The sequence below is a fragment of the Phacochoerus africanus genome, chromosome 10, assembly GCF_016906955.1.
Source record: "Phacochoerus africanus isolate WHEZ1 chromosome 10, ROS_Pafr_v1, whole genome shotgun sequence".
Taxonomy (NCBI): domain Eukaryota; kingdom Metazoa; phylum Chordata; class Mammalia; order Artiodactyla; family Suidae; genus Phacochoerus; species Phacochoerus africanus.
Window position 1 is genome coordinate 54,595,014 of NC_062553.1, and position 24,546 is coordinate 54,619,559.

General features: G+C 39.1%; 1 protein-coding gene across 10 annotated transcripts in view; it reads right to left on the bottom strand.

Annotated features, from left to right (window-relative positions):
* The window catches only part of CLOCK (clock circadian regulator), a 121,875-nt gene that overhangs the window by 25,957 nt on the left and 71,372 nt on the right, over positions 1–24,546 (bottom strand). For 9 of the 10 annotated variants that reach the window (XM_047798758.1, XM_047798757.1, XM_047798756.1 and 6 more), the window contains 9 exons: positions 24,217–24,308; positions 18,015–18,104; positions 11,580–11,700; positions 7,048–7,161; positions 6,799–6,917; positions 4,816–4,898; positions 4,467–4,573; positions 1,981–2,128; positions 1,113–1,188 (listed from right to left, as the gene is read on the bottom strand). In XM_047798758.1, coding sequence (XP_047654714.1) covers positions 1,113–1,188; positions 1,981–2,128; positions 4,467–4,573; positions 4,816–4,898; positions 6,799–6,917; positions 7,048–7,161; positions 11,580–11,700; positions 18,015–18,104; positions 24,217–24,308 — 950 coding nt within the window. Of the gene's footprint in view, positions 1–1,112; positions 1,189–1,980; positions 2,129–4,466; positions 4,574–4,815; positions 4,899–6,798; positions 6,918–7,047; positions 7,162–11,579; positions 11,701–18,014; positions 18,105–24,216; positions 24,309–24,546 lie in introns of those variants that run through there. The other variant, XM_047798761.1, reaches the window with a different exon arrangement.

The following is a 24,546-nucleotide window of genomic DNA, read 5'->3' on the forward strand; positions in this document are numbered from 1 at the left end:
CACACATACTGCAAACATACACACACACATATATACACATATCCACACACGCATACATATGTACACACACACACACACATACATGTACACACAAACAATGATCTCGAAGTAACGTATACCACAAGAAAAGAGGTGACATGGCAATGCCATTTCTCCTGCATACCCTCTATCTCCATCTCCAAACCAAGATCCCCAGTCTAAATGCCCATGGGGAACCCAATCCCTCCAACAACCGCTAAGTGAGCCTGGAAACACAATCTGCCTAGGGTGACCCTTGAGATGACCGAGGGCCACTGACACCCTGACTGCAGCCTTGGGGACAGACCCCAGGCTGACATCCTGACTACAGCCTCAAGACCAATTCTGAAGCAGAGGCCCAGCTAAACTGGGTCTGCATTCTTGACTCACAAAAACTGTGAAATGATGTATGTGTGTTATTTCACACCATTAAGTTCTGTTACACAGCATTAGGTAGCTAATAGACTACTTCTACCTGAAAAAAAGAAAAGAGAAACCAGAGTTCAAAATCTGACTATAACTTTCCAAGCCATGAGTTAATGCTCAGTTTTACTATTCCCTGATTTGGGGATATCACCTATCAGATAAGGATGTCTGAGAAATGACATCTGTAATTCACAGAAAAACCTGTCAGAGCCTAGCACATTCTAATAAATGTAAGTTTAAATCCGTGATCATACAAGTCTCTCATATAATTATCACTAAACAGCAGATCAAATCTTTTTTTTTTTTAAGCTGCACCCGCAGCATATGGAAGCTCTCAGGCCAGGGATTGAACCCGAGCCGCAGCTGTGGCAATGCCGGCTCTCTCAACCCACTGTGCTGGGCCGGGAGTCAAACCCGCACCTCTGTAGCCACCTGAGCCCCTGCAGTAGGATTCTCAACCAAATGCGCCATCGTGGGAACTCCCTCACATCTTTTTTAGAAGCTTTAAAATATTAATTTTAGTACAAAAATACATAGTGAAGTATAATGATAACCCTGTCACAAGTGAGGAAATGAAATATTTGCAAAATAACTTTCCTATAAATTATTGAGTCCTATCTATCACAGGGAAGAAATAAAATGATTTTAAAAAGCGGTAAGATACATACTTTGTCAGCAGCTGTCTCCGGAAGAGACTCTTCAATGCCAAGTTCTCGTCGTCTTTCAGCCCTAACTTCCGCATAACTACAAACGGAAAAAAATTTCAGTGTTTGATCATTCATTTAAAATACTGCAGAGGTGCAACCATTTAGCACTTGTTATGTGTCTTATTTGTTCATTCCTAATTCCAGACTATTTTTTATGCACCACACAAACCTAAAACATAGCTATAGTACACTATCTTAATTCAAATTCCATTTTTCTAGATACCTCAAAAATTTTACATTGCTACTGTAACTAATGTGTAACTACACAGAACGTAAAAGGAATTAAGTAAAGGAAGAGTATACTTTACCTAATCTGGTTCTCTTTTTACATGGCTGACTGTGGTACATAAAAGACAGTTACAGAGTTCCTATCGTGGCTCAGCAGAAACGAATAAGACTAGCATCCATGAGGATGCAAGTTCAACCCCTGGCCTCACTCAGTGGGTTAAGGATCAGGTGTTAGCGTAGGGTGCAGATGCGGCTCGGATCTGGCGTTGCTGTGGCTGTGGTGTAGGCTGGTGGCTACAGCTCCAATTGGACCCCTCCCTAGCCTGGGAACTTTCATATGCCAAGGGTGCAGCCTTAAAGAGACAGAAAAAAAAAAGACAGTTACAACATCTGCTCTAAATCATAAAATTTATGTCAGGAATTATTTATCTCTATATACCTGTATTCTATTTCTATATAATGCCTTTAAGTAAATCTAATAAGTTTAATATCGAAAATGGGGGGAAAATCACTTTGTACTTCATAGTAAATCAAATATAAAAATTACAAGAATCACTACTGGTGTTTCTGTAATTCAGAAATTCTATATAAGAACTATTACCTTACTACGGTGTGAGTACAAACAATAAACTCTGGCCTTGAATTCCACTGATGATAAGTGATATAATAGTGAGTCTGAAGCCAAATCCATTGTTGTCCTTTAGTCAGGAACCTATAATAACATGATTTGCCTTTCCCGTACTGCATTACTAAGAAAAAAAAAAGATATTTTTTGATTCATATTATTATATTTTTAGCCAAAAAGTATCATCCATATTTAAGTCTACATACACAAGTCTTCTTCTGGCTTTTCAATAATATATAGTATATAAATTATAAGAAAATGCTATTCTGTAGAGACAGCTTAAAGTCCCAAGCAATTATCCTATCTTCCACAGTACCCAACTTATAGCCAGTTATTGCTGATCTTAGATACTTTTCATACACGGTAACTTTCCAAATACTCAAGAACAAATGATTCATCTACTGACTTTCTCCTGCCAAGATATACAGAGAGTAACAGCAGTATGTACTCAGAACTGAGTTCTCCCCCCTGACCCAGGCACAGGCATCTCTGAGCCATTCAATTCTAAACCTTAACCCAAACCAGAACAACTTAATTATTTAAAGTAACTGAGAAGTAAAGTAATTCCCAAAACATTCTCTGTAGATTTTAAGTTCTGAAGCTTTTTAACAGATACTAAGCAAAAAAAATGGGTTTGTGGTTAAACTTGGGAAACTCTGTTAAAACAAGTCTTCTCAAAACCCTGAGTATGCTAGCGTGTGTCAAGATTCTGGAGATGGCGAGATAGGCATTGATCATGAACTCTTACTAGGCTTCCTTGACTATAAAATCCATTTTTTTACTGACCGGCATTCAGTGGAACAAACCTTAGAAAATGCTGGTCAGAATCATCACTCTCTCTCTCTCACGATTAATGACGAAATCAAGATCTACAGACTTGAAACTTTTGGTCCAAAATTACCTAGCTACTTAATAACAGCATCAGATCTTTTTAATACATCACGGAGCAATACTGCCCATATGAATTGAGGTAAAGAACGTTTCTTTTGTGAAATAATAACTTTACTCTGAAAATCTTCCATACAGTAGATACTACATAACATGCTTTATTTTCAGAGACAAAGGTTTATGAGACCAGACTAAGACATATGGGAGTTCCCCTCGTGGCTGAGTGGTAATGAACCCGACCAGCATCCATGAAGACAAAGGTTTGATCCCTGGCCTCGCTCAGTGGGTTAAGGATCCAGCATTGCCATCAGCTGTGGTGTAGGCCAGCAGCTGCAGCTCCAATTTGACCCCTAGCCTGAGAACCTCCATATGCCATGGGTGTGGCCCTAGAAAAGACAAAAAAAAAAGAGACATTATGAAAGTATCTTAAATATGTAATTAAGCTTTAGAGGACACCCAAAAGAATTTGGGGAGTAGGATCAGAGAGGCAAATAAAACCTATCATTAAAACAAACTTCTGAAATGAAGAATAAATAGCAAGTGGCAAAGGGGTTGGTCTAGATTCTTTTTTTAAGAGATAGCAACTGTTTAAGGGAGGGGAGCTTACATGTCTGAAGCAGGGTCCTGGAGCCACACCCCATCATGTGTGGAGTTCATGGCTGCAGGCTTCTCTCTAGTCTAGATTTCAAGCCCATCTCTGCCACCAGTGAGTTATGGGACTGTAAGTCAGCAAGTTAGCCTCACTGTGCCTCTGCTTACCAGCGGAGATGCTAACAGCATGTACTTTCTACAGCTGTGGTGATGAATAACAGAGCTGAGTATGTAAACTGTTTATAACAGGGCAAAACGAGATGAAAATGTTCCTACTGCTAATATAATAATGGTAGGTAACATTAATGAAGTGCTTACTGTGAGTTTTCTAAGAGATTCCTTAAATGTGTACCTACCTCCTGGGCAGACTTACACGCCTGAAAATAAAAATTTATGGAATCGTGTTCTTTTATTTATTTATTTATTTATTTATTTATTTATTTTCGTCTTTTCTAGGGCCGCACCCGCGGCATATGGAGGCTCCCAGGTTAGGGGTCTAATCAGAGCTGTAGCCACCGGCCTACGCCAGAGCCACAACAACACAGGATCCGAGCTGCGTCTGCAACCTACACCACAGCTTACAACAACGCCGGATCCTTAACCCACTGAGTGAGGCCAGGGACCGAACCCGCAGCCTCATGGTTCCTAGTCGGGTTTGTTAACCACTGCACCATGACGGGAACTCCTCGTGTTCTAATATTTTGACATACTATTGCAATTTTCAAAGGGATCTACTTCTCTTACTCTAGCTGTAGAGCTTATATACTTCAAAACAAGGTTAATTAGATGCCATATTATAAGTAGTACTTACTACTGTAGACAGAAATGTATAAAATACAAGTTTCACTCAGACTTGATGTAGGACTCCTACTGGAATGAAATAAGATTTTCCAATACATTTCTAAGACACAAAAATATTTCTATTGCCACGATAGTTAGAAATTAAAAAGTTATGGTCACCGGAAACGTTCAAATCTACTTACAGTGCTCATGACATTTTGCCAGGTTTTCTAGGTCATCCACATGATAATAATCATAGCCTGATGTTCCCAGAACTTCAAATGGCAAATACCCTATTATGGGTGGGGCCCTAAATTACATATAAAACAATCAATATTAGGACTTTTTCCATAATGAAAAATACTCAACTAGAAATCAATTTTGGGAGGAACTTTTATTTTTTTTTAGATGGATAATGAATTTTTTTTAGATGGATAATGAATCGTAATGAACTGAGCATCTTGATTAGAAAAAGTTTGTCTTTGAAATTGATAAATTTCAAGAATTATAATATGATTATTACCTTTTTATAGAATTTTAAAATGGAGTTACCTGTGATCCAGAAATAGAAACTTCCATTCTAAGCTATGTCTAGATGTAAACTCTTCATTAGGTTCTTCAACAGTGCACATTTCCTACAAATAAATAATTAAAATTTAGAAATATTTTTTCTGTGTCCTTGGCAGAGTCTTAAATATTGTTAGCTGTAAAGGTCATTATTAGCTAACTTTTCCCTAGATATTTTTTTCATGTTTTTATTTTCTAGTTCCAAGGAAGGTGGCAGCAAACAGATGCAGGTTTCTGGGGAGTACCTCTGACTCCACATTCTCTGTTCACTCACATGCCTGTAAACTCTAATTCTGAAGTTAGATCATTCTCCTGAATCAGAGTTCTCTATTTCTAACTGCCTGGATGTTTCCCCACACCGCAAACTCAGATGTGTCCAAAAACGAACGAACTACCACCTTTCTCCTCACCCCAGGTACATATCGCTCCACCATATTGCAGGCATTCCTGTGCTGTGCCCCTGAGTCTAGAAATCTGATAGTCACAACATACTCATTCTCACCTTTCACCGTCTAAATGACCACAACCAAATACTTTCAATTTCACCTTCTAAGTTTTTAAAAAAGCTATTCTATCCCTCCACGTTCAGGATCTTAGTCTAGACCCTGGACCCTTGCCATCAGCTTGGCTCACATTATCGCCAAAGTGTCTCCAAACAGGTCTCCCTGACCTTCAACTCATCTTTATTCTGGCCACCTTTACCTTACAAATACTCAAATATGATTACCTAAGTTCCCTGCTTGAAAACCTTAAGGGTTCCTCATCCCATTAGGATAAATCTATACTCTGCAGTAAGGAGAAACAAACAAGAACAAAGGAGACACACCTCACTGCTGGCCTCTGCTTACTTTTCTAATCTCATCTCCCACCGTCCCTAGCCACCTTGCACACACAGTAACCCAAGACTCTGGTCTTTCTCAGCCATGTATTCCAGCCTGCCTCAGTGTCCTTGAATGACCTTCTGTAGCACAAGGCAGTGATTAAGAGCTTGGGCTCTGAGAGAAAAAAGAACTAGAATCCATCTCAGTAGCTGTGACTTTGGGCAAGTAAGTGTACGTCCCTGAGCCTCAGTTTCCTGGTGATCACACCAGCATTTATGAGAATTGAGATAATGCATGCAAAACATACAGCATGTGGTAAGCATTCGATAAACACATTAGCCACTGCTATTATTTCCTAAGATCAAAACAAGCAGAGTAAGACTGGTTTAAGGTCTTCTAATTGCTAATTCAGGACTTTGTCCTAATTAAATGCTGTTTCCCTACATTTCAAATCTTAGCCTGGCTTATTTCCAGCCATTTTCCAGTGACTGAGGTCTTTCATTTCCCCACCTTCCTACTCATCATCTGTATCCTGGGTCCAGGATATAAAAATAAATTATTTAACTGAAATTTAAAATTGAAAAGGTATATTAAATGTAGTAAAAAGCCACTTAAGTATTTCAAAAGAAAATTTCAATACCAATCTTTAAAATTATCTGGATTTTTGGCCTTTCCCCTTTAATGTAGCTATGAACTGTACAAAAAAATGCATCTTAAAATGTTTCACAATGGAGTTGCCACTGGGTTAAGGATCCAACTACAATGACTTGGGTCACTGCAGAGGTGCAGGTTTGCTCCCTGGCCTGGCACAGTGGGTTAAAGGATCTGGCATGGCCACAGCTGTGGCTCAGGAACTTCCATGTGCTACAGGTGCAGGGAAAAAAAAAAAGTTTTCAGTAGCAGGACAATGGTGCTATACAACCATGGGTTACCTATAAAGGGTATATATTTTAAAATTACATAATTTAATCATGCCTTGATAACTCATTATTTGCTTCAAAAATATGATCACATACATACTGACTGACTCATGGCCACTACTTCGATGTTTATAGGCAGTTCCTGGATGGAAACAACAAAATTAGGCAACAGATAGTCCTCATTATATGAAATGAAACCACTTTGGGAAATAAAATTAGAAACATACCTTGATGAACTGAGGTGTAGCTAATCTGACAGTAGCTACAAAACAAACTCTATCTTCATAAGAAGGCCTGTGTGTGCGTGGTGTCATTCCTTCAAAACCATTGTGTGCTGAGGTGGATACTGGAGCAATGAAGAAATGAGTACCCTTAGTTACTCCAGTAAAATCTGATTGTTACTGATATTCCGATAACTCTAAGAGCTTAAACGAATAGAAGTGAAAATACATTGTAAGAGAACCACTTTAACTCACCACTGTTTAAAGATTTGAAATTTCCTATAAATTTCACATATTCATAAGTAGATGGTTCCTTTGGGTCTATTGTTCCTCGAAGCATATGACAACAAAATTCTAACTGATTTTTTGCTGCAATAGAAAAACATGACATATTTGTGATCACGATGAATGATCTATCACATAAAATAAGATTATAATAGTTGAAGTTTAAAATCGTTTTCTCCAACAGAGGGTCCTCAATGACATTTTATTATAGTCCACAAAGCAGAGATGATCTGCTTGATCTCATCCTGTATTCTTTTTTTTTTTTTGTCTTTTTGCTATTTCTTTGGGCCGCTCCCGTGGCATATGGAGGTTCCCAGGCTAGGGGTTGAATCAGAGCTGTAGCCACCGGCCTACGCCAGAGCCACAGCAACACGGGATCCGAGCCAAGTCTGCAACCTACACCACAGCTCACGGCAACGCCGGATCGTTAACCCACTGAGCAAGGGCAGGGACCGAACCCGCAACCTCATGGTTCCTAGTCGGATTCGTTAACCACTGCGCCACGACGGGAACTCCTCATCCTGTGTTCTTAATAAAGACAATGGATCTTCCCACATAAGCAATATTCCTCCATTTTTATCTGTCCTTTCTTCTCATCCTCCAGAAAGGCTCTGCTTCCTATTCCCAAGCTACCACTTCCACCCCTGCCCTGACCAGGGTCACACACACCACTGGTACCCGTTCCTTAAACATCCACACACATGCTTTTCTTTGGGTTTTTACTTTCTTTTTTTTTTTTTTTTGGTCTTTTTGCCTTCTCTAAGGCTGCTCCAGCAGCATATGGAGGTTCCCAGGCTAGGGATCTAATCAGAGCTGTAGCTGCCAGCCTATGCCAGAGCCACAGCAACGTGGAATCCAAGCCACGTCTGCCACCTACACCACAGCTCATGTCAACACTGGATCCTTAACCCACTGAGCAGGCCAGGGATTGAACCCGCAACCTCATGGTTCCTAGTTGGATTCATTAACTACTGAGCCACGGTGGGAACTCCTTTACTTTCTGTTTTTAAATCTGCCCAGGTCTTTTCATCACAAACATAAAAAAGGGTTTTTCATGCTATGCTTTTTAGTAACACAGACCTCCTTCCTTTTCATTATGTGCTCCAGTTTCCACATATTCATTTCTCTCAACTTCATGCACTACAGCTTTTGCCCTCACACTTCTATAAAACTGCTCTTCTAAAATTCAGCAACATTTGCATTAACTTCATTGGTCTTTCCTCATTGTTTCTACCTCTTCTTAAAACTCACATCTTTATTCCTTAGTACCAAACTTATCTTCCTACCATATTGATTATTTCTATCTCTTCTGCTAATCAGTATTCGAACTGTGGGCATTTACTAAAGTTCTTTTGATCATAATCTATAATACTTGATAAACTTACCAGAATTGATAAACTTTTTCACTTGTAAACCTCCCTCCCCAACCCTAACATTTTTATGTAAGATAAAGTCTCATATCACTATATGACTTCAGCACATTTCTACTAGATTGTCCCATCAGTAACTTAAAAACTCAAAATAGTTTGAGGTAACTTCATCCCTCTCTCTTTCTAAGCCAGCTGTCTTTTCCCTTTGTCCCATGTATGCTTATCTCCTTAGTTAGAAATCATATCAATTTGGTCTCTTCTCTATCACCAGCTCGTAAACTAAGAATCAGGATCTGCTACTTATGTCACCAGGGAAGCTCTCATGAGTCACTTTTTCCAACTGAGCGGACAGTACCACCAACTCAGTCCAGATGTGATTACTCTGCATCTCTTTGGCAACTGCAAAAATGTGTTCTCCACACTTCTACACTCTAGCCTCTCAGATTCAATCCTGCCTACTACTCCTGGGCTACTTCCATTGCTATTATTTCAACATGCAAGAACTGTCTTCCCTCGCAGCATCAAACTCATCCTCTTTGGTCATTAGCACGAATGGCTTTATCATCAAACTCAGCAGTTTCAACCTCTAACTACCTTCTTCCTAAAATCTTCCCCACTGCTGATCCTAGCTCCTTGGTCACCTGTGTCTAACACCAAGTACTACTGAATTTAAAGACTCCACACATACACGCATGCGTTCCTCTCCATCCTTACTTCCACTGCTATCTATCGGTCGGTCATTTTTCAAAATTTTTCACCGGAGAGATTTTCCTTTCAGATCTCAAAACTATCCAAATCATCCTTCACTGACTCCTCACTACAGAAAAAATAAAAACCAAACTGTTTATGATGAAATATTAGGCCCTATTCCCTTTTCTAGACACGAAGCACATCATGGGTACCACCTCACCCTATGGCCCAAATGACCTATTTATAGAATCCTGAATTTTCCAAGCAATTTCCCCTCTGTTTTAAAACACGTTTACTCCTTTGGCATGAAATATATGCTGTTCGCCTATGGAAATAGATTTTTCTGCCTATCAGTTCTTTAAGCCTTAGGTCGGCAAGTCATTTAATTGAGGCTTTTCTCTCTTTTTTTCCTTTTTTTGTCTTTTTGCTATTTCTTGGGCCACTCCCATGGCATATGGAGGTTCCCAGGCTAGGGGTCGAATCGGAGCTGTAGCCACCAGCCTACGCCAGAGGCATAGCAATGTGGGATCCGAGCTGTGTCTGCAACCTACACCACAGCTCATGGCAACGCCGGATCCTTAACCCACTGAGCAAGGGCAGGGACCGAACCCGCAATCTCAGGGTTCCTAGTCGGATTCGTTAACCACTGCGCCACGACAGGAACTCCAGGCTTTTCTCTATTGCAAAGTACTGTTACCATCCTTCCCTTGATCTTGGAAACGAAGCCCAAGGTCTGTCTTTGTGCCATGGTTCTCACTCCGTCTCTGGCCAAGGCTGCCCCTGTGAAGGTCTCTAAAGCACACTCTCTTCTGTCTACCTCTCCAATTCTTCCCTCCCTACTCTACGTATTTACCTTGACCCCTGACTTCAAATACTGTTTACAGGCATATAACTGGCCTCCGCATTGTTATACCCCACCACATCTTTCTTTTAGGTCAAAGACAGGGTAGTCTCTTGGTCATGGCCATAAGAACTGGATTTATAAACAATTATAAGCATCAAATGGATTCTGCTGGTCTCCAGTTCTTCTCCACTTCTTTTGATAGGCTATCTATCCCTATCAAAGATGACTATTCATACATTTCAGTTCCTGAACAGTTAGGGTGCTATAGAATTTATCTATCCCTATCAAAGTGACTATTCATACATCTTAGTTCCTGAATGGTTAGAGTGCTACAAAATTTGAAGATTCAAAATACAAAGAACCTTCAAAATGATTAATGTCAGTATTACCAGAAAAGTCAAAATTTTTACATCATGGAAAAAGTGGTTAAAGAAGATATCTAGTAACAATGGCTAAATGTAGTGCTATAGTAATTTCAGATTTTACACAGATTAATTTACTCAAGAAAATGAGATACTCTGGTCAATTTGTCCAATTTTTCTCAGAGTATACACTTAGTAATGTGGGGACTATTCTTGGCACTTTTATAATATGGCACATTACATATATCCAATACATTATTGTTTCATGCTAATTAATCAAGCAAATGATTTCCTTTACTAAGTTTTTTTTTTTTTGTCGTTGTTGTTGTTGTTGCTATTTCTTGGGCCGCTCCCGCGGCATATGGAGGTTCCCAGGCTAGGGGTTGAATCGGAGCTGTAGCCACCGGCCTACGCCAGAGCCACAGCAACACGGGATCCGAGCCTTGTCTGCAACCTACACCACAGCTCACGGCAACACCGGATCGTTAACCCACTGAGCAAGGGCAGGGACCGAACCCGCAACCTCATGGTTCCTAGTCGGATTTGTTAACCACTGCGCCACGACGGGAACTCCTAAGTATTTTTTTTAAATACAGAAGTTTTGTCCCACAGTTTCTGCATTCAGTTGGTGAGTGATGGTGAAAATGAGAATGCTTAATTTTTTCCTCATTAAATACCTAAGATTTTATATGAAAATTAATAAAATATATTGCCAGGAGGTCCCCTTGTGGCTCAGCAGTAACAAACACGACTGGTATCCATGAGGACACAGGTTTGATCCCTGACCTCACTCAGTGCATTAAGGATCCCGCATTGCCATGAGCTGTGGTGTAGGGTGCAAATGGGGCTCGAATCCCATGTTGCTATGGCCATGGTGTAGGCCAGCAGCCACTGCTCTGATTCGACCCCTAGCCTGGGAACCTCCATATGCCGCAATTGCAGCACTAAAAAGCAACAACAAAAAAAAGAATATATTGTTAAATTCCATTTGTATGTAAAGTACAGTTTTATGGCATATTATAACAAAAAATGAGATTTCAATGTATTCTGGAATAGAGTTCACACTTTTAATTATGGTCATAATTCCACCATATGTATATATATTTAATTTTTAATATGGTATCTGGTTGATGCTATGTGTTTGATTAAACTTATCTATGTTTGTCAAAAACTACAAAAAGAGAAGGACAATGCAACCGAATCTGTTTAACTTTTTGCTTAACAGCTACTACTTACATTTTAAATACTCAGGGGTTAAGGAGTCACTTTCCAGAAGATGGGTAGAGAGTATTTTATAAACCTCTGAATGTTCGCCCTCTGGGATAAAATTAAATACACTTTGATCCACAAGATCAGACTGAAAAAGAAGTTTTAAAAAATTAAATAATTATAGTGGTTCAAGAAACATTTATTTTAAAAGTACATAATCAGTCTTAAAACATCAGATGAGCATATGGTTAACTTTCAATCACCTGTAAAAGCTAATAAATGTCAAGTTAGGAGCACAACTCCAAAAACAAGAGCAGGTGAAGAAGGCTAGCATGGACCTCAGTACCTCTGATAATAGCGTCATCTGATCCACAACCACTAAGACCTCTGAAAGTCTGACAAATTATTGATAAAGGCGAATTTCACCAAACTTAAACATTTAAAATAGAACAGGACTATGAAAGTTGACTAGAAGAATTTGTGGCCACAGCATGTAGCCTTGGCATACAGCCCAGCCTCTGGGAGTTACGTTATGGTGAGAGCACGACAAGGAAGGACCATGGGAGCAGCCGTGGGCTACAGAAGGAGGACACCTGACTTTGGTGCCATTTCAATTGTCCAATGTGTCCTTTTTTTATTTCATCTTTTTCAGCCATCTACCCTGTAGCCTGCTGTCAAAAAGCCATGCTTTAAGCACCCTCCCCTGCAAAAGGCAAGTGGTGTGTTAAGCATTATACTCCTCACTCAAATACAGTGCTAATGAACAGCAGTGATCCGACAAACAGCAGGGTGCCCACAACGTCAGGCCTGTGGAATCAAAGGTAAGACATTGCTGTCATAAAAACCAATGACAACAAAACTTCAGCAACTGCACACTGCCTGCCAAGTCTGTTCCTCTCCACTGATTTCTCTACATTTCCAGACTCCTCTGTGGGTCCTGGGTTACTGAAGTGCCATCTCCAAGGCTGTCTCTTTCATGGGGAGAGAGCACAAAAAGTGAAAAGAAGCCCTGAAGACTGGGCTAAGGGTTCCTAACAAGTCCCGCTTTTATTTTGTTTGAATTTTAAACATTGTAAAGACTGTTAAAAACAAAATTAAAAAAACCTCAAAGGATAACACAAACACAGAAAGCCCCCAGGGATGGAGAAGGTGGGGAGGATGGCTGCACTCTCCTCAAAGCTGCACACTGATGCTTCCTTCTCCAGACCCCAAGGTCCACCTGACCCATGTTTGTAGCCTCCATCTCTCAAATTTCCTTTGCTTCAAACAAATTATCTCAACTGCATGATCCAAGTAAAAATAATAAAGTTCTTTTAGTACTTACTACTCGCATCCTTCATTTCCCATCAAAAACACTGAATCATGTTTTAATCTCTATTTAATTCTCACAGGTAAATTAAAGTGCCCATCTCTCACACCTATATCCCACCCTTCAAATCACTTTGCTTCAAGTGATTATTTGTACAGTAAATGATTTTGAATTAAGGAGGTATTTGATAAAGCCTTAAGGGGTAACCACACCAAAAATGTATCAGCATTTTAATAAAGATTTTTTGTGAATGTCTGAAAAGTCTCAAGAACAGGCAAAATGAACTAAAAATTAAGGCATGAACAAAAAAAGCTAGAAAATTGCCTTTTATTAAAATATCCAAATATAAGCATTGATATTAATATGAAAATAGTCTTGATAGAAAAGACACCTATTTGGAGAACTAAAACTCATTTTGGAGATGATTATAGTTTCCTACTATTATTTACTTTTACTGACAATTTTCTCTATTATTTCAGGAAACTATGATTTGACTATGTTACTCTTGCCTTTCTATCTCTAAATTCACAGAGAAAAGAATGTGGTCATCTGGAATACAGAGGGGCATGACCATGACCACCACGCTTCCCTGACCTCAATAATCTGCAATCTCAGAAGGAGCAGGCAACTATTCACTCTGTGTGAACCTCTCAGGTATAGCTACCACAGTTCAGACCCTCAAAAAGCTGCTTACACTTGATGCTGCCACATCATCTGCTCAGTTCCCAAGAACAAAACAGAGCTAATAAGAGGGCAGCTCTCTGGATCCTTCAGTCTCCCTCACTTGCTGTCATGAAGAAGAAATGTCAATCCAGCTGACGGTCATATGATACAAATCAATAGGCTGTTTTTTCCCCACATTAGGTCAATGGGACCATCTAGTGGAAATTACTAACTATTATTACCAGTTACCTTTTCCCTCAGGGAGAAAACTGTCAGTTAAACAAGTAACTGCTGTAAACAGCACCTGCTCAGATGGGACAGAAAGCTCCTCCAGAAACACAGCACGTCTATGCTGGCTATTTATTACACATTCCTAAACAGCTAGGGTCCTCATGGACATGCCTAAGGAACAAAAGTTCTGGCCCTAGCAAATAAGCTTTATCTGCTTATTTCAAAGATTTATCTTCTCAGTAAAAATACTTGCAGGAGTTCCCGTCGTGGCTCAGTGGTTAACAAATCCGACTAGGAACCATGAAGTTGCGGGTTCGATCCCTGGCTTTGCCTAGAGGGTTAAGGATCCGGCGTTGCTGTGGCTGTGGTGTAGGCTTGGCAGCTACAGCTCCGATTAGACCCCTAGCCTGGGAACCTCCATATGCCACGGGTGCGGCCCTAGAAAAGACAAAAACAAACAAACAAACAAACTTGCAAATAATTATATAACTATTCCAAAAAATTCTAAATCATTACTTCCACATTTATACCAAAGGTTGTACTGACTTTCTTAAAACACACTTATATTTATATTTCAAAATTATTGAGAAGAGTAGAAAAGGAAAGGCTCATCTAGAATCCTAACAGTGGCACTTTTAGTCCTGGACTCTGTTAGGCTCTAACATGGTCATTCTTCTTCCATCCTATATTACATGGTAACAAATTTAATATATTCACTTCTCAGGAACACACTTAAGTAATCTTAAATCATGAGGAAACGAAACTTAAACTGTAAAAGTTTACAAATTTTAAGTTCCCAGTAAAGAGACTCAACTTTTTGTCTTGGCACTTCCACTAAATTGCTGCATAATTAGGTCCAATTTCTCTAGGTTTTATGTGTGCTTCTGACAAACATAAAGGAGCTGGGCTAAGGATGTCTAAAATTTCTTCTGGCACTGAGGTGATATGACCCCATAATTTTATCATAGAAAGCCATATCAGGAAAAAGGTCCATAAATTTCTTTTTCTGATTATTAGGCACAAACAGGTTAAATGTACCTAAATTAATTTTATAAGTATAGCATGACAAAGTTAAGAAAAAAGTTATAGAATCAGTCTTGGAATTTTAAATTTAATTTAATTTAATTTTTATTTTTTTGTCTTTTGTCTTTTTAGGGCCACATCCACGGCATATGGAAGTTCCCAGGCTAGGGGTCAAATTGGAGCTAAAGCTGCCGGCCTACACCAGAGCCACAGCAACGCCAGATCTGAGCGGAGTCTGCGACCTACACCACAGCTCATGGCAATGCCAGATCCTTACCCTCAAGCTCATGGTTCCTAGTCGGATTAGTTTCCACTGCGCCATAGAGGGGACTCCTAAATCTAATTTTAAATTTAAGTCAGATTTAAAATTAAGTTTTAAGTCACATTAAATACTGATTAAGATGGCAAATTATAATTTAATAGAATTGAATTAAATTCTATTAAACACTAGAGCCTACATCTAGAGATCTGATGTTTCTTCTCTGCACAAGAGCCAAAATTCTATTTTAGACCAAAAAATACAAAAGGGACACCACCATTTTAAACCTTTTGTTTAGCATCTGTTACAGTTTATTAATAAGCCAAAACAGAAAATCACCTATTTTTTCCCCTATTGTGTTTGACCCTAAACAAATTTTATTTTCTCAAAACACATTGTGTTTTTGTTTTCAAGCCATCAAATGACATACAATACAGCAATGTCAGTGATGTGAAGGACAGTATCCACTGTACCTGGAGGACAGATTTTTGGGGTTTTTTTTGGGGGGGGGGTTGCATGCAGAAGTTCTAAGGCCAGGGATCAAACCTGTGCTAAAGCCATGACAATAGCAGATCCTTAACCCACTATGCCACAAGGTAACTCCTGAAGAGCAGTTTTAAAAAGCTATTTTAATGAAGGATACTATTAACTCAGTATGGAATGGAATGAAATGGGTCTGTAAGATCAGCAGCAATCTCCTCTGCCCCCAAATTCACCTGCCAGTCTATATGCTTTAGTTGACGCAAAAATTTAAAAGATCCAGAAGATGTTAAATTAACAGAGGAAACTGGGTGGGACATATAGGAACTCTTTACTATCATCCTAATTTTTCTATAAATCTAGAAATACTTCTAAAAGTTAGAAGTCTAAAAGAAAATCCAGGAGGGAATGGGAGGTAGAGAGGGTTTTCATTGAGGGAAGAATGTTAATAATCAACCTCCTGGATCTCAACTAGATCTGCTATAGACATGGTGTCTATTTCAAAATGCATGTAAACACCCCTCATGAAAGATCCAACCCCAGTGTGCCACTAGCAAGGAATTTTTAAAACAGCTACATCAAACAGTCTACTGACTTTCTTACACTCAGTAATTACCAAGCACCTCTGAGGAAGGAGCCAGAGTACTGGATACAGAGGTTAGGTCCCTGCAGTGAGGAGGCTGACACCTACTATAATTACCCATATAGACGGGAGAGGCTGAACCTACCATAATTATCTGCGCAGACAGGAGAGTACCATTCACTCTAAGTGTAATGATGGCAGTACGTATCAGCTAACACAAGAACGCGTCTAATCCTAAATGGAGCCCTGAGCAAGTAGCCAAGAGGCAGGCAAAAAGTGTGACCGCACTGCAAATTTTGCTCTGATTACAACTAAATTAAAGAGTATACAGGTTCTATAAATATATAACTGAAAGAAAAACCAATACAATTGGCTATGGTTTAAAATTAAAAGCATATAATTATACTTGAAATTATTCCATACTATTTTTTTAAATTGCAGTATATTTGTATACTTGTATATTTGAAACTAGTGTTACTAGTTTCAAGTATACAACATAATGATTCAATACTTTTAATAGATTATACTCCATTTAAAGATATTATAAAAGATAGCTATAATTCCTTCTGCTGTACAATACATTCTTGTTGCTCATTTATTTTATACAAGACTTGTACCTCTTAATCCCAACAGCCCTATCTAACGACCACCCCCCAACCCTCTCCCCAATGGTAACCACTAGTTTGTTCTCTACATTTGTGAGTCTGCTCCTGGTTTGCTACATACATTCTTTCATTTATTAGATTCTACTAGTCAATCTTATCTTAGTCTTATCTTAGTCTAATTCTATGAAGGATTTCTTTCACTAGCTTTTTACACTATATAAAAAATTTTTTTAAGAGTTGTCCAGAAAATTTAATCAGTCTGTCCTTTTTCTTTCTAACCTCACTGTTTATTCACAAACAATTTACAGACGTTGGGCTAATCAGCTTCTGTTGGAGCTTACTGATAAAGAAAGCCCCTAGAGAAGCAGTAAAGGAAAAGTCATTTTCCATGTGACCCAAAGAAATTAGCAAATTACTTACTGCCTGGCTTCCAGAAACAAAGTACCCTTTTGGCATCTGGACTTTTAAGTATAGAGACCATTCTCAAAGCACAAAGTAGCAGAGTAATCAGAGGGAGGGACATACCACTGTTCAGTATCTCTCCAAAGAGACCTTTACAGAACAGCTGACTTTGTATTGTTAACATTTTCAAGAAACAGGCATTAAAAGAGTAATGTATAAGTAACTTCAGAATATTTAAATCACAAGCCCCATCTTAGATAAGAACAGTACATATTCGATAAAAGCTTCAAATTCATAAGAACTGCCAATTGCAGCAGAAAACCTAGCACAGTATCTGGCACAGAGTAGACGTTCAATAAATACATGTTAAGTAAAACAGCAAGCACATAATTCAGATAGTCACCATTCTAATATAAATTATACATATAATTATTTTCTAATTCTCTACCTTTTTGGTCACATTAATAACAAATTGAATATGGCCATTAAAATGTTATCAACTCAAGAGCACAAAAGTTCTGTAACTACAATTTTCAGTACATTCTTTTAAGTCATTCTTTTGAGAAAATTACTCCTGAGTTCCTCTAGCTACAACAAATATCTCAGCAGAAAATTTAGTTATGCTCAAGATATTCTCAGTGATTAAGCAACATCTTTGCCATGCTGATTAAAAAGGAAATACTGAAAGCTTAGCATTAGAATAAAAGAGGGCAGGAAGAGTAGAGGTTATATAAAGTGGCTGTTGAATATTTAGTTACTCCAAATTAGTCATGACTGACCTGACATGCTAAAACAAAGACATATTTAGAGGTCTCATCCCCATTCTAACTACTGTTCAACACTCTGAGGGTTCTAGAACATTTAAGATAGGCATTAAATAAGGAGATCACACAATTTGTATACTTACTGGTAAATGTTCAAGTAATGAAGTTACACTCTCAGACACATATATTATGCTTCCATCTGTCATAATTGCTAAAAAAAAACCATCAAGAGCCTGAAATTAAACATAATGGTCAGTTAAATGAAAAGAAAAAAGCATTTCACTGGACAGAAATAAAAATCTAAGATAAACAAAGGACCTAACTGTGGAAGTTGCCAGAGCACTGTCAAAATGCTAGATTTTCCCCTTTACAATACCTTAGAATTTATCTTTGTGCATTTACAAATGCTTCAGGAAAAAAGCCATTACTGCATGGTTTGTCTCTAAAAGACAATGTTTGACCTTCATCATATGTCAGTATATAAAGATGGCCTTAATTGACAACACTAATATTGCCGAGGCACACATACTATCGATAAGTCTTTGGCACACAAAAGAACACATTATCACCTTTTATATATATTAAACATAGTGGCCGAAGCACTGGGAGATACATGGGAATAAATGAAAGGGAAATGAAGCTGAAAAAGTCGGCTAAGGTCAGATCATGAAAGGCCTACTTTGCTCAAGAGTAGTCTAGAAGCAGGCGAGATGGACTTCAAAGGAAAAGTGAATGAAGAGGAAAACCTCAGTGGCCTCCAGACCAGTCAGGAAAGGTAGTGGGAATCCAAGGGAAATGAGAGCAGTGAGAATAAAGAAAAGGCTCGGAAGCAGCAAGAGATGTGACGTTCAGGGGAGAAGTCAGCCCAGAGAGCAGAACTTATAATCACACAAGCCTGGACTTTAAACTCAGCCAAGTTTCACACTGGAGAACTCTAGGCTCCAAGGCGGCTGCTGAAGAAATGAGATTTGCAAAAGAGATGAGAATGCCGCAGACAGATCCTTGGGGGATTACCTTTTTATAGGGAGGAGGAGGAGAAGCGCCAGATAAAGTGACAAAGACAGAAGTGGATGAGAGAAAGAATGATAAAAGTGAGTGAGGAGGAGGAGGGATGGTTCAGCATAAAATGAGATCAAGTGAGACAAAGAATGAAGAAATGAGAAGTGAATTCTGGGGACTTTCAAGGGTTATTTCAGTAGGGAGGTCACACGATAATGAGTTTAGAGACAGGCAAATGCTCAGAAGGTTCTTGTAAACCACCCTCTCTTCCCTTCTCAAGCTCACGAATGGATACACTTTAAGGGAAGTCCTTTTTTGAAGTTAAATTTACTGGCAGGCTGAAGGAAAAGAGGATCCAGTGGAAAAGATGTTGAAGGCACACAGCAGAAAAGAAAGGTGGTTTGGGGGTTCCTCTCCTATCAAAATAGTTATCACACCAAATCTGAACTTCTTTAAGAATAGAGGATATGATCTCTGACAAAAACGAAATTTAACTTCAACACTGTATCTGTTAGCACTTAACAGAAGTTAAATAAAATTTTTTTATTTACAAGTGGCAAATAAAAAAATACCTGTACGTAATTGATAGATCTGGGAGCCAGAGCAAACTCCCTCTAATTCTAAGTCATTGCTGAGGTATATGTTGAGTGTTTGGAAAAAAGCACCCCTTTGTATTATGGCAGAGGTTTGGATTTCAGAAAGTACTTATTTTGCATAGATGCCTACCTTCTAGAATGGCTCAAGCAAAGCCATTTTTGGCTAATGTAAAGGGAGGGGTGAAAACCCTTTATTTATTTATTTATTTATTTTGTCTTTTTTGCCATTTATTGGGCCACTCTCTCGACATATGGAGTTCCCAGGCTAGGGGTCGAATTGGAGCTGTAGCCACCGTCCTACGCCAGAGCCAGAGCAACGCGGGATCTGAGCCGCGTCTGCAACCCACACCACAGCTCACAGCAACGCCACTGAGCAAGGCCAGGGAATCGAACCCGCAACCTCATGGTTCCTAGTCGGATTCGTTAAAACACTGTGCCACGATGAGAACTCCAAAAACCTTTTAATTTAAGCAAATTAAGGAAATTTTTATAAAACTTCTTGGTACAATAATGCCAGTATTACTGCATGTGGAAAAGGATCAAAATGATGTTAACAGCATGCTTTTCTCACATGAAGCTGGATTACGTCATCGTTGAAAGCAAGTTACTGTTCTCTATGACCATCTTTACTTGCCAGGACTTAGGACATAGCTAACTTCTGTGCAGAGGATGAACTGAAATCAGAACTCTTGTTGACTGTTCTCCAATAGGCAGAGCCTGACCCTCCATCTTTCAAAGCAGGTAAAGATTCAGCAGAGAAAAGCCTCCACCAGCCTCTCTCCAAGTCACACAAGAAAGGATCTAGGGCTCAAACTTCAAGTAGCAGAATGTAATTTCCCAAGAAAATAACAGGTGGAGACGTCAAAAATTGAAGAAAGGAGTTCCCGTTGCGGCTCAGCAGTTATGTACCTGAATAGTATCCATAAGGACGCAGGTTTGATCCCTGGCCTTGCTCAGTGGGTTAAGGATCTGGCGTTGCTATGCGCTGTGGTGTAGGTCGCAGATGCGGCTCAGGTCCCACATTATAGTGGCTGTGGTGTAGGCTGGCTGGTGCAGCTCTGATTCAACCCCTAGCCTGGGAATTCCACATGCTGTAGGTGCGGCCCTAAAAAGCAAAAATAAATAAATAAAAAATTGAAGGAGAAAGATTAGAGATGTGGAAGGAAGATCACAACCGAGGACAGCGTCTTCCCAGGCCTGACGACTATGAAGCTCCCGCTTCATGCCTCGTGATATTAGGCAAACCCTGTCTCCTACCTGCTGCCTACTTGGCCCACAGCGAACCCCCAATGTTCACGCAGCGAGTGTGTGGTCTGGGAAGGCCCCATGAAGCTCCAGGGAAGGAGAGAACCTCCTTGTGATGAGGCAGCAGGCACTGGCAGAGGGAGCAGAGAGCTGCCACAGGGACAGAACTCCTTAAGAGATTACTCTGCCCCGTGGTCTGGTCAGGCTAAACTGCTATGATAACCGTGGTCACTCACAACCACCACAACCAAGGTTAGCAAGAGACAGTCCTCAGGCCACAGAGCCAAGAGGGAGAGGGAAAGGTGGCAAGGGAAGAATGGAGAGAGACGGGCAGCACTTAAGGTAGAAGAGAATTTTAAGACCTCAGTCTCAGTTCTTCAGTTAAGACCAGAGAAGCTGCAACCTTGCCATGCCTCATTCTAAGGATGAAGCGATTGAGCTGAGTGGTCTCAGCTACTCTGCAGCAATTCTAACGTTCCCAGACCTACATCTACGTGCCTAACGGTCATCCAATCAACACGACTAGCCAACAGTAACAAGACGAAGTGAGCTGGACCCAGGTTACATACACACACGTTTACACATGTCCTTCAATCTTGGCATATTAACATTAAAATGCGTATTAGTAGTTGTAGATATCCATTAAAAATCAAAAATATGCTTGACATATAAAAATATATAAATTAGGAGTTCCCATCGTGGCGGAGTGGTTAACGAATCTAACTAGGAACCATGAGGTTGCAGGTTCGATCCCTGGCCTTGCTCAGTGGGTTAAGGATCTGGCATTGCCATGAGCTGTGGTGTAGGTCACAGATGTGGCTCGGATCCCGCGATGCTGTAGCTCTGGCGTAGGCCGGCAGCTGTAGCTCCGATTAGACTCCTAGCCTGAAAACCTCCATGTGCCAAGGGAGCAGTCCTAGAAAAGCAAACAGACAAAAAAAAAAAAAATTTTTTTAAATATATAAATTAATATTTTTCAGGGAAGTAATTTTAAAAACTGAAGATAATCACGAGACAACTAATTTACACTTCCAAAATTTTAACATGTTCATATTTTCTCCATTGTATATTATATATAATGGTATGATCTCTACACTTGATTTTTTATATTTATCAACATATGCACTACATGTGTCTTGGCAATTAATTTAAAAAGTCTGTTCACTGTAAAGAAAAATTGGAAGGCAATGCTTTCCATTTAGCTTATTTGTGATGTGATAATTTACCTTCATTAAGGTTCTTAAGTGTAGAGATTACATCTACACTTGTAATAAATATTGTATGAATTTTAAGAAATTCTTCATATTAATAAAATAGGGTAAGTAAATACTTTTAATGATTAATACAGAAGACCTTACTAAATGATTGCACTGAGAAATAATTGTAGAATAAAAAAGAGTAGTGAAATGAGTTGATTTCTTCTTTTTGTGGTAGATATTAGCTTGCATATACCCTTTCAGAATCATATTACCTATATTTCTAAAGAGATAATTTTGGACAATGTCAAACTACTTTTCAGAAGAGAAAAGAATCTAACAAAATTGGAACTATTATTGGGTTTGTAACGTAAGTGTCCACTAGTTAAAAGAGCTAACTGCTGCTTACCCATGCCCTAGCTGGCTTTCCCTGAGAAGTTCTGTCAACAGCGGTGTTCGCGGGGCCGGAGGATTAGAGGCTGGTCCACCTTCAGGGACCCCAGCTAAGCTAATTACTGTTTTATCTGGAGCAAATTCCATGATCACTTTGTTCCTCAATTTCCTCATCTGGAAGTGGAAAGGGCTACTAACAGTGCCGACTTTGTGGGATTGCTGTGAGGATTCGCTGGGGTAATGTGAAAAGTGCTTGGTTATTTTGCATATTTAAAGCACACACACAATGTATTTATACTCCAGCATATTCTCATACAGTAGAATTTCTGTTGCATATAGAAAAACTTAATCTAGCAATTAACTGTTTCATCTAAAGTATGAACAGAAAAATAACTCATTAATTTGCAAAATAATGTTGCTTTAGATTTTGGCCAATATGCAAAAACACTTGAGACACAGCTATTACATGCATACATATAAATACACATAAAAATATACATATATACCACACAGATAAATTCTTACGGTCTAAAATAAGAGACCAAAACAAACAGCATAAGAAATGTACATGATTTAACAACCTCCATATTCCATCTCAAACGCTTTCCTGAACTCCTTCCAGGTCTACTTTCTTTTTGCAGACCCATTCTTCTTACCCTTAGCTGTCACTGCCAAAGTATACCACCTTTGTTTATTATAAGTTTCATGGAAATTTGATACTGGGCTCTGTGTACTTTGTGGGCATAGATGACATCCTTATTAATCTACAAAGGAAATGATTAAAAAGTAAAATTGATAGGTATGAATGACTCAAAGTTTTTTTAGATTTTATAAGTGATTGTATGAGGTATTAAGTTTTGCAAGTCTAAGCAAGTATGACATGAACTGTTTTTTAAAATAATTTTGTCAAAGAAGAACATTTACTCATTTCCTTTTAAAAGTTTCTATTTGAACTGAGAAGAGTTGCCTTTCAACATACATGTCATTATTTTAGTAGTTTCAAAATACTTCATTTATTATCATTTATGTTGTGTTTAGGTGGATTTTTTTTGTTTTTAGGGCTGCACCTGCAGCATATGAAAGTTCCCAGGCCAGGGGATGAACTGCAGCTGCAGCTGCCAAGCTACACCATAGCCAGGGCAACACCAGATCCAAGGTGCATCTGTGACCTATGTCACAGCTTGAGGCAACACCAGATCCTTAATCCACTGAGTCAGGCCAGGGACCGAAACCGCATTCTCACAGAGACAATGTCAGGTCCTTAACCTTCTGAGCCACAATGAGAATAGAAATGTTTAGGCGGATTTTAATTTTTAAAAAAAATCCTACTGTCCAATAGAATACATTGCATGGTAGTATTTAATATGTGATGAATAATATGTATTACTTTTTTTTTAGGGCCGCACATGTGGCATATGGAAGCTCCCAGGCTAAGGGTTGAATTGAAGCTACAGCCCTGACCTACGGCGGGATCCGAGCCTCGTCTGCAACCTACACCACACCTCATGGCAAAGCCGGAATCTCAACCCACTGAGCAAGGCCAGTGACAGAACCTGCGTCCTCATGGATACTAGTCAGATTCATTTCCACTGAGCCATAATGGGAACTCCCTAATATGTATTTTCGTTTGAATGTTAGTGTAGTTCAGGTAGAGAACTTGGTAGTTACAGTTTCCTGACTTTTATTACGCCTCTCAAAAATTCAGATAATACTGAAAATTCAAAGATTCGGCATTATTTTATCACATATTATTTCCTTACAATACTTACATTAGCTAATTTAACAAAAGATAACTTATTTACACTGAATTAAGATTTTTCAAAAAGTTAATATTTTTAAAACTATACTAAAATTGGTAAACCCTCTGATTTCTTTTTTAAGGAAAATAAAACTTCAAAAATTGAATCTGGACATACCTCTAGCATTAATTGTGTAAACTCTTCATTACTAAGGAATGTAGGTTTCCAGTCCTGTCGAATTTCACTAGCATCTGACTGTGCAGTGACCTCTGTAAAGAGATTGACACGTTAGTGGGTAGGGTGGGGGCAGTACAGCAGTCCTACAAGTCGACCTCCCTACTCTAATTAAAGACAAGAATCTTAGGCAGTGATACTTATTGGTCTAGGTAGGTACCAGGAGGTCCAAGTTTTGGTATGATAAAATATCTGAGTTAACGTGGCAAGTCATCTCCTTGGATTTGAGCTCTTAAAAAACACCAGTCTCTGTAGATTTTCTCTGGGGACTTT